Consider the following 10,398-nt stretch of genomic DNA (forward strand, 5'->3'; position numbering starts at 1 on the left):
TGGAGGCCATAAGTGTGAATTATAGCTTGTATTTTTAAGAACAAAGTGCCAGTTCTTTAAATTAAACTACTACAAAAATTTTTCTTCAACCTTCACCATAAGGAGTGAAAAGTGTTATTTAATATGTACAGTGCCTATAAGAACTGTACAGGCCATTAAAAAAAAATTAAGCATAGCCATTTCTTTTTGTGGTTATAGACCAAAAATAACTATATTCTTCAACAGAGGAATAAACTATGTGAAAAGGAAAGAAAATCAAGAATAAGTAAAATTTACTTGGGGAGAAATGTCAAGAAATATTATACATCTGACAGGAACAGGGTTTTACAACAGAGACAATGGGATATATATATAATTTTAGTCAATTAGGCAGGTACAATTTTGAGAAACTGGCATTCTTTGATATTACATATTATAGAAACTCTTTAAGAAAGAGTTCTTCCAGAAGTCTTGGTTACTTAGCAACAGTTGACCCCTGGGAACAAGTTCATTTTTGGCCTTATGTTAGGTCACTAAGTCTCACTGCGATTGCTGTGAATCTTACAGAGGGAATTTTCCAAATGGATGAAATGTTGCCACCAGTACATGGCCTAGCATAGTGAAGAATATAACACTTATTTAGGGGGAGAAAGTCCTTCTCTTAATAGTTCAATGCCTTATGCTCTCTTTTGAGGAACAATGTGGAGACAATCAAAGCATTCAGCTTCTTTCAGAGCATGAGATCAAGTCCTGGCAGTATTTTACAGTAGCTAAAAGAGTGGAAATGAAACGTCCAGGTTCTTTGTTTCACTTGGATCCTGATTAACCCCTTAACAACCATGTTGCAAAAGCCCATAGACACATGATCTCTTGTTTACCACCGGTTGACTGTTGAGATCTTACTTGTTAACACTGAAATCACTATTCACAAAAGTTATCGTCTGCACATGATGAGTGATGGGTGATGGTCAGCGTGGTGATTATAGATAACTTTGAAGAATCAAAATAAACTTGCTTTAATATGAGTGTGAAGACATCGGCAGCTGTCACTAAACATCACACTAATGAAATGTTGCCATGTTATTGTCCCAGGCAGAGAGAAGGAAGAGAGTCTGGGGAGGATGCAGACAGTCCCCAGGGAAGATATAAAAGGGCGTGAAGCCACAGGCTCGCCATATCTTCACGGCCATCGCTGAACATCCATTCAGGCTCCATGGCTTTTCTAGGCTATCCTGGGAACTGTAGTGGTATATCCTACAGAACTCACTGTTATTTCCCAGTGACTGCGTCTGTTGCTCTCTGCTCCAGTGATGTAAGCCCTACGTTTGGGCTCAGCCTACCCAGTAGCTACCACGGGAATCTCTGGCTGCTGCATAACTACCAAGAAACTTGTGGGGAAGTACCAAGCTGTGACTCTCCCAGTTCTGAGCCCAAGACCTGCACCACCAGTTGTGACCGATCAAACACCTCTGTGCCCTGCAACTCTCCAAGAGGGGGCCAACCCTGCAGTGCCCGTGAAACGACCAACGTCGGAGCCAGCCCCAGCTGCAATCCGTGCCCTGAAACCAAGGGGTATGTATCTGATGGCTGCACCCCCAGCCCATGTGCATCTAAAGCTTGCCAGACCCTTGGCAATGGCTTCAAATGCTTTGGGCAACTTAACTGCTTATCCGAGAGCTTCCAGCCCCTAAGCCACTACAGACTGGGTAGTTTTGGGTACAGAGGCTACCAAAATCTTGGCTTCATACCCAGTGGCTTCTCACCATCACGATATATCAGCAACAGCTGCCAACGCCAAAACTATTTAATAAGAAATTGCCAACGTCCATACAATTGGCACAGGGGATGCCCCCCACTGAGCTATTTTTCAAGAAACTTCCGGTCTCTGAGCTCTATACCGAGTTCATTCCCTCCTCTGAGGTATTTATATGGTGGTTGTAGACCTCTGAATTGCTACCGATCAACTTATTGCAATTATAGCTGCTAGAAATTGTCCCAAGGTGGAGGTGCCACCCTCTTTAATATTCCACTGATTACTTCATGTATCTCAAGAATCATATTCCTTTAACCTCAGATATAACTCCAGGACTTTTTCACCACAACCAGTACCCCCTGATAGCTTTTTTTTCTGTTGCTCTCTTAATGTCCTTTGTGTTGAAAGCTGACCCTGAAGGTAGTGTTACGGTTTCTGAGATTGAATATGCCGGACACTCTGAAAAGATTCCATATGAAATGCAGGGCAGTACAGCTTTCTGATTTGGGCTGTCACTGTGGCTTGTCTGCCAATGCGACTGTCTGTGACCTTTCCTGCTGAAGTGGAGTCTCCTTGGTCTGACTAGTGATTCCAGCACTTTCAAGATCGTTTTGCTTTTTTATCAGTAGTTTTGCTGCTTGCCTACCTAGCGTCTTTCTAATAAGCTATAACGTAACATCATCTTAGGGCTTCCCAAGTGGCTCGGTGGTAAAGATCCCGCCTGCCAATGCAGGAGATGTGAGTTTGATCCCTGAGTTGGGAAAATTCCCTGGAGAAGGAAATGGCAACCCATTACAGTATTCCTGCCTGGAAAATCCCATGGACAGAGGAGTCTGGTGGGCTACAGAATCATCGAAAGAATCGGACAAGATTTAGCGACTAAACAGTACCATTGTAAACATTCAGAGTTGAGCTATTTCATCCTTCCTCCTACTGCCTGAATATAAGAATGTGCAAGCAGCAATGTCCAACTAGACTTCAAAATCAGAAGATCTTCAGCAAATCTTCGCTTCCAAAGAAGCTGGAACACAAAGGATCGACTGGCAGCCAGTTTTTGTTCTCAACGCTAGAAGAGAAACTCAGAGGTAGCAGAAACACAAACATTGCTTATTGGAAAAATGACAAAATATTCTATAGATGCTTCATGAGTAGTAAAAATCTATGTTCATGATTCTAAAATTCTCCCCTGTTGATTTTTTGCTTTCTGATTGTCAGAACAGTTCTGGTACATAGTTAAGCAACAAATTTCTATTAGAAAATAATGATTTTCATTTTGCTTTATTTCATATTCACTAAGGTTTTATCAGTGTTCTGGGCAATACACATGGTATTTTTGAAGCACTAGTTTCCTGCTATTTAGTTTCTAGCCTAATTAAAAATATAAAGAAGATGGACTATAAATTCCCAGGACTTTTGATTGTTTTGTATTGTTTTATTTTAAATATTTTAAGTGGTATTTCTCTTAGAGTGTCTGTGATTGATAGTTACATAGGGAAATTTGTGGAGATATTGCAAAATAAATCAATTTTAATAAAACTACATAAAATATTAAACATTTGTATATTTACCTGCAAATATGCATATTTATTTAATTTTGTTGATGAGATTTGACTTTGGAATACATCTAATCTTGAACTCTAAGAAGTGATTTAACTTCTAAAGTTTTCTAAAAATTGAAAATAAAGTTTTCTAAAAATTGAAAATAAAAATTGAGTGATAAAAAATTTATCCGAAGTTTTTTGTACATAGAAAGCAAATCATATTTAAAAACAAGTAAAATGGCTCCTGTAGATAGGTGTAGCTAGAGAGTGGAATGATGGGGGAAGGATGACCAATGTCAAAGGTCAGTGACTAAAATGAAAACTCATGAAGCATACAAATAGGGATACCATTTTATTTATTCTTTCAGGAGGCCTATCATGTGTAAAAAGAATACTAATGTATCGCTCCTGTGTGAATATGTTTGGGAGACAATCAAGTCACTCCTTTGTGAGTTCATTCTATTTTCAGAGAATTCTATTTGTTGAAAATGTCTTCTATATATTGAGAAAAATCCAATTGTCCTTAGAAACCATCCATAACCATGTATGGCCTGTTTAACTCCTTTAACGTAGGACAAGTGCTTGCGTATTTGAAAATAATTATTGTGTCCCAGCTGAGTATTCAGTTGTCTAAACTAAACACACACTTTCTCTTTACAAACATTAATAGAAAACCTATTCTTTGAAGCATTAAATGAGACTCTTTGGGGATATCAAGATTAATAGATCTGTTCTCAGGAATTATTCAGAGAAGTCACACACAAAACAAACATAATACTGTCTCAACCATTTTAAATACAATACAAAATAAGTCAGAGGAAGAATTCTAACTGGAAGAATGAAAGAATACTTGGTGAGAGAAATAGATTAGAGACATGTTTGAATGGTGAGAAGACTAAGATATGAAAGTGTGATGAAGGTGGAAAAAAAAGGATGGGAGTAAGAGAGAAATTTGAAAAAAGGTCTAGCTTACTTTGACCCAAGAAAAGGAGACATAAGCCCTTCCATGAGAAAAAATTGGGAGAACATTTAGGACAAAGGATCAAGCATATTACATAGGAAAACTTCCTTAATTAAAAACAATAGTTGTAAAATAAAAAAATTGTAAATATGACTATACCAAAATTAAAAGCTCCTGATACCAGAGATATCATAAAGACATTAAAAATAAAACATGAGTGTATGTGTGGAGTTAATGCTAGGAAAACGCAACCTAGGTCATGCTAGCTTTAAAGGAGTTTTAGGAATCAGTTTAGTTCAGTTCGGTCGCTTTGTCATGTCCGACATTTTGAGACCCCATGGACTGCAGCATGCCAGGCCTCCCTGTCCATCACCAACTCACAGAGCTTGTTCAAACTTATGTCTTTGAGTTGGTGATGCCATCCAACCATCTCGTCCTCTGTCATCACGTTCTTCCCCTGCCTTCAATCTTTCCCAGCATCAGGGTCTTTTCAAGTAAGTCAGTTCTTCACATCAGGTGGCCAAAGTATTGGAGTTTCAGCTTCAGTATCAGTCCTTCCAAAGAATATTCAGGACTGATTTCCTTTGAAATTGAATGGTTTGATCTTGCAGTCCAAGGAACTCTCAATATGTATATATTCATATATGTCCTATTTAATTTCAGTTAGCCACAAAACATGCTTAATAAATTACACACTTTGTCCTTAACTCCAATGGCAACTAATTTATAGAATCCAGCAGAGGTATTTTTATTTGCACTTAAAAATGAATCACTTCTTTCCCTGTGCAGCTGAGCAATACTTTTTCCTTCTCAAATAAAAGGAGACCATTTATTTTTTATTTAAAAAAATTAGTTATAGATTTAAAATAATACTTTCTACAGCTACAAAAATTTTACTAATATAAATATAAGCATTGAAGTATTTTTTTATACTTTGCTTATCTTCTTCTTTGTATATAGCAGAGAAAGAAATACAACAAATTCACATATACATCTAGTATTCCAAGGTCTATAAATCAAACAAAAGTCTATCTTAGAATTTACTTAACACAGTCTACTTAAAGGGTGATTGAAGTTTCTGTTTTAATTCATATTCTTAAAAATGTATGTTTTAGATGACAATTTATAATAAAATTTTAATGAGTTGATAAAGCTACTACTATTGGTATGCTATTAAAAAACTGAATATAACTATATGATCTTCATGTTTATTTCTGTCTGCTATCTTAAAACTATAATCATTAGTCAATCTATTTTTAATCCTTCTTTTATGTATCATATTTTCTAATGGATAAGAAAGAAATCTCCCTATTTTATAGATTTTTAAACCTTTGTCCCATTGAGTTTCTTAACTGTGTCTTTTTCTTTGAGTTCTGCAAGACGCTTCTACCAGAGTTTCAGTGTACATTTTAGTGTGCTAGTCCTGATTCACTAGGAAAATGGATCTCGTCCACCAGGAGGCCCTTGATGAATAGTAGGCTCATCTGACAGTTCATTAATGATGTTGTCATTCCCAATATCACAAGACTATTTCGAAGCCATGCAACTCTATAATTATTCATAACTACACTGTACTCTCCGCGCTAAAATTTCTACCTGCCCCCGTGACTGCTGAAATCATAGTTTTGAGACTCACTTCAGAGGTGAATCAGAAGGAAAGTGAATCCTTGATCAGACTTGTCTCGGAGCTAATGAAGTTATTTCTTCAGCTGCTCCCTGCACTCATTGTGCTTGTTCTTCTTGTTTGTTATTTAAATGTGATTGGCAGTTGAGACTCAGTAAATCACGGAGCTGTGGATCTATTATAGTCAGGTCACTGACAGATCAAAAGAAAACAGAAGCTCAGATCTTCCCTTTGTGTTCTATGCCTTGCAGTCTGGAGTCCTGAAAACTCTAGATGATGCTGTTGTTGACTGCCCTTATTCCAGGCCCTCATATATTTAAAGGGAATATTATTCAAAAACACCAAGTAATTCTCTTAATTAAAAAATTCTATATGGCCTCCAAATTTACATTTAGATCCTGTTATCTAAAAGAAGGATGTTAAAGTTTCTTTATGTAAAGAATATTCTAAAATCCAGAATTATTCTTTTAAGGAAGAATGAATAATGATTTTAAGTATGGAATCCTTTTCTAAAAAAGTAATTATGATAAAAAATAATTACTATTGTCATCATCGTTACTTTTACAGAACAATTTCTCATCTGGAGAGTGGGCACAGAGAATGGAGGATTACAAATTATATTACCACAGAATATGCTCTTTCTTATCTGTGTGCATCTTTTCTCCATCATCTCTAATAAGTAACAGGCTTTTCTGAACTCTGTTCTCTTGGATTAGGTAACACAGTGTACCTCTTTTTGTACTACAAGAACTGGCTGCCATCTGAAACTTGAGTCACTTTGAGGAGTATTTTTTTTAGCCCACAGACGCAAAGAGAGATACTAAATGCTTTTTGTTCTGTGCGGCATCATGGTTTACATATTATAAGTGTAGTAGTTGAGTGACTTACAGAAGAACTTGAATTTTAATCCTGAATCTACCACTCACAAGTTGTACAGCTTAAGTTGTCCCTTGATCCTCTGAGCCTCTATACAGTGAGGGACTTTCTGAGAATTAAGAGGTATTGTGTATAAAACGCCCTCACACGGTGCCTGGGAACAGTGCACAACAAATGGTGGGAATGTTACCACGTTAAGAAGCAAAGACATGTTTATATTTCACCAACACCACAGGCTTTTCTTTCTGTATAGAATTTATGCTCGATAACACAGAGTGAGGTAGCATGTGGGAATGAATAGAATGGTGTCATACCTACAGAAGAACAAGAGTTAAAAATCTGATCCAAGATAGAAGTCATATCTTTGGATAGAATCATATAGAACTTAAGATTGTACCCATGATCTTATATATATTTGAGAGAAATCATACTGTAGGATAAGAATAAGCAACTTTTTTTTTTTTTTAAGAAAAATACTTGAGTCAGTAAAACTCTTGGTTTCTGACATGGAACACATAACATACGTGACTGCCTTTAACAATGAGAGAAGAGGGTGAGGGAGGGGAGGGGGAGGTTAATGGGAGTGATAGAGAAGAGAGAGGGAGGGATAAAAGTGGAGAGAAATAGTAGGGGGAAAGTGGAAAAAGAAGGAAAGAGAAAGGATATGAAAAGAAAGAAAAAGGAAGTGGATCCATGCGTGCATGCCTGGTCATGTCTGACTCTTTGTGACCCCATGGACTGTAGCCCACTAGGCTCTTCTGTCCATGGAATTTTCCAGGCAAGAATATGGGAGTGGGTTGCCATTTTCTACTCCAGGGGATCTGGACCCAGGGATTGAACCCACATTTCCTGCATCGGCAGGTGGATTCTTTACCACTGTGCCATTTGGGAAGCCAGTTTAATCCTTTCCAAAATACTCCTTTGTACCCCTATAATGAGAACAATTGGGTTCCCCAGAAAAGATAAAAGTCCTCAAATGGGAAACTAATCAATTTCTTCCTATCTTGAGCCTCCTTGCCATGGTGGGCCACATCTGACTCCCGGAAATCCATCTCCTGCAAACTTACAAATCTGGGTCCCAAATAGTTTGATTTCTGTTGAAGCCAATGACTTCTTTGACAATTATCCTAGAACTAGTTAAAGGCAATAACCATGCTGACTTTATGAATAATTTTGAATAATATGCATGCTTGTCATGTGTATATACATATACATATATGTCTTTTTCATCATAGTTCTTAAACTTGTGTATATATCCAAAAGTCATAGTTCTAGTGCTTTTGAAAATACACATTTAGCACTTCCGTCTTAATTATCTGCTTAACACTTAGATATAAAAATCAAGTAAGCATGGCATCTCTATAACTTAGAAAACTGTTGCTCCAAAGAATTTAGCTAAAATACTGTTTTCCTTTTTTCTTGTAATGGAGATACAGTCTGATGCATAGAACATTTACATTTCTTGTTGATTTCAGGTAAATTCTAGTGCTATTATAAACAAAAACATAATGTAAAAGTACAAGTATTCCACTGACCTGGTCTGACAGGTCCATTTGATTGAAGTAATTTTGGTGTCTTTTGAGGAGGCTGTTTCTGTTTATTCCTTGAGAAGCATGAACTCACCAACCTGAAAAACCAAAAGCCTGAATGTGAAGTCACCATGAAGGTGGGGCCTTGCCCATGGATAAGTCATGGAAGGGGATCTCAGATGTGCAGTTCCTGTGGGGAGTACTTCTATGATACACACACTGAGACAAGGATTTTAGGTGATCTAGACATTTTGGGTGATGTCAGTTATACCAGACACAAAACCAGACCAAATCCTTCTTCTCTGATCTAAATATTGGATGCAATTTCATTCTTTTGATTCCAGGGCAATCAATCCATGTTTTATTAAGAGCACAAGCAGACCTCAGCTCCAGAATGCCAAGTGCTGAAAAGCTCTTGCTTCCAGGGTTTGCAAAACATTTCACGCAATCAACATCTGTTTAGTAAATTTATTCTTTACCTGAAAATGTGCATATATTTGCCATCATTTCCTCCTAAGAAATGTTAGAATTGGCAGTATAACGTGTTCTCAAATAAGATGCTAAGATCATGGATTTCTTGATGCTAAGATCACTGCTCAAATAGGAGGGAGTGTTAATGAACAAGATTTCCCTGGTGGCTCAGCCAGTAAAGATTCAGCCTGCAGTGCAGGAGACACGGGTTCGAGCCCTGGGAAGATCCCCTTGAGAAGGGAATGACAACCCCCTCTAGTATTCTTGCCTGGAGAATGCTATGGACACAGGAGTTTGGTGGGCTCCAGTCCATGGTGTCGCAAAGAGACAGACACAACTGAGTGACTAAGCACTTAGAGACATTGTGTTGATGTAAAATATCTCTTTCTGATCACGTGGAGGTCTCTCCCTGTGTCTGATTCCTTGGAGGCCTCCAACAAGTTAGCAATCCTGTAAGAGAATGTGGAACCAACCAGCAATTCCAGCCAAACCATTTATGTCCATGTCTTTAAAATGCAAAACCAATGAATTTTTCAAGTGAGTAGTCTTTCAACTCCCCTGTATAAAAACTAAACGTGCACACTACTATATTTAAAATAGATAATCAGCAAGGACCCACTCTATAACAGAGGAAGCTCTGCTCAGTATTCTGTAACGACCTAAGTGGGAAAATAATTTGAAAAAGAATAAATACACGTATGTGCATATCTGAATCACTTTGCTGCACATCTGAAATTAACAAAACATTGTTGATCAACTATATCGCAATATAAAATAAAAAGTTAACAACAAACAAATACTAAAGACCATTTGGATGGTTACCTGGTGAGCTCTGGGAAAGCATGAGTGTTGGTGGGAAGTAATTACAGGTGGCCTGTCACTGCAGCAAGGGTAGACAGATAGTTAGGGAGTAGGGAAGAAGTACACAATCATACAAGGGGACTCAGCGTGGAGTCAGAAGACTATTCTGTGGTCTTGATTTTGCCACCATACAGTTATATGACTAACATCAACATATATTCTCTCTGGGCCCTAGTTTACCTACCAGTAAAATGAAGAGGTTGAATTTAATGAGCCTTTACACCACTAAAATAGAGGGATTCTTACATTTCAGATATAACCTGTGTTAAAAATCTTTTATGGTGTTTCACTATGCCTTCCTTCCCTATGTTCCTCTCCCAAAGTGCTTATCAGGAGTCACCCAAGCCCAGCCAAAGGCATCTAATGATACAAGCAGATGTTAATTACATGTGGCAAACAAGCCATTTAATTATGAGAGATGCACTTAATTCTGGTACACCCTAATTATGAAATTGCCAAGAGTTAGTAATAAAAACTTTGTACCTAACTTACATACTTCCTCAAGACACTGCATTTTGGCTAATGCCAGTTTATGTTTGAAGGGAAGGAGGGGAGAAAAAAGGAAGTGCCAATAACAGATGTGAATTTCCTCTGGGTTAATTTTCTGAGAAGAAACTGCAAACTGCAGTCCTTTGAACTCAGAGACTCCACCCTTCTCGTAAAACATGCACACCTAAGTTCACTAGTAAAACCTGCCTTGCCCTCAGGCTAACCTGTTAAACTTTCCACTAGAAACCAGCCTCTGGTGTCTGATGGATCCTATTTCACAACCGAAAGCATTAATATTTTAATAATGCAATAAT

At 37.7% G+C, this 10,398-nt stretch overlaps 1 protein-coding gene across 1 annotated transcript; it reads left to right on the forward strand.

The window, feature by feature from the left end:
- Nucleotides 1–1,169: 1,169 nt before the first annotated feature.
- On the forward strand, nt 1,170–3,449 carry LOC122687402 (keratin-associated protein 24-1). The gene has a single exon (XM_043892880.1). The coding sequence runs from the start codon at nt 1,193–1,195 to the stop codon at nt 1,964–1,966; it is 774 nt and encodes a 257-aa protein (XP_043748815.1). The 5' UTR covers nt 1,170–1,192; the 3' UTR covers nt 1,967–3,449.
- Nucleotides 3,450–10,398: the final 6,949 nt, after the last annotated feature.

Source organism: Cervus elaphus, chromosome 31 (genome assembly GCF_910594005.1).
Source record: "Cervus elaphus chromosome 31, mCerEla1.1, whole genome shotgun sequence".
In the NCBI taxonomy this organism is placed as follows: Eukaryota; Metazoa; Chordata; class Mammalia; order Artiodactyla; family Cervidae; genus Cervus; species Cervus elaphus.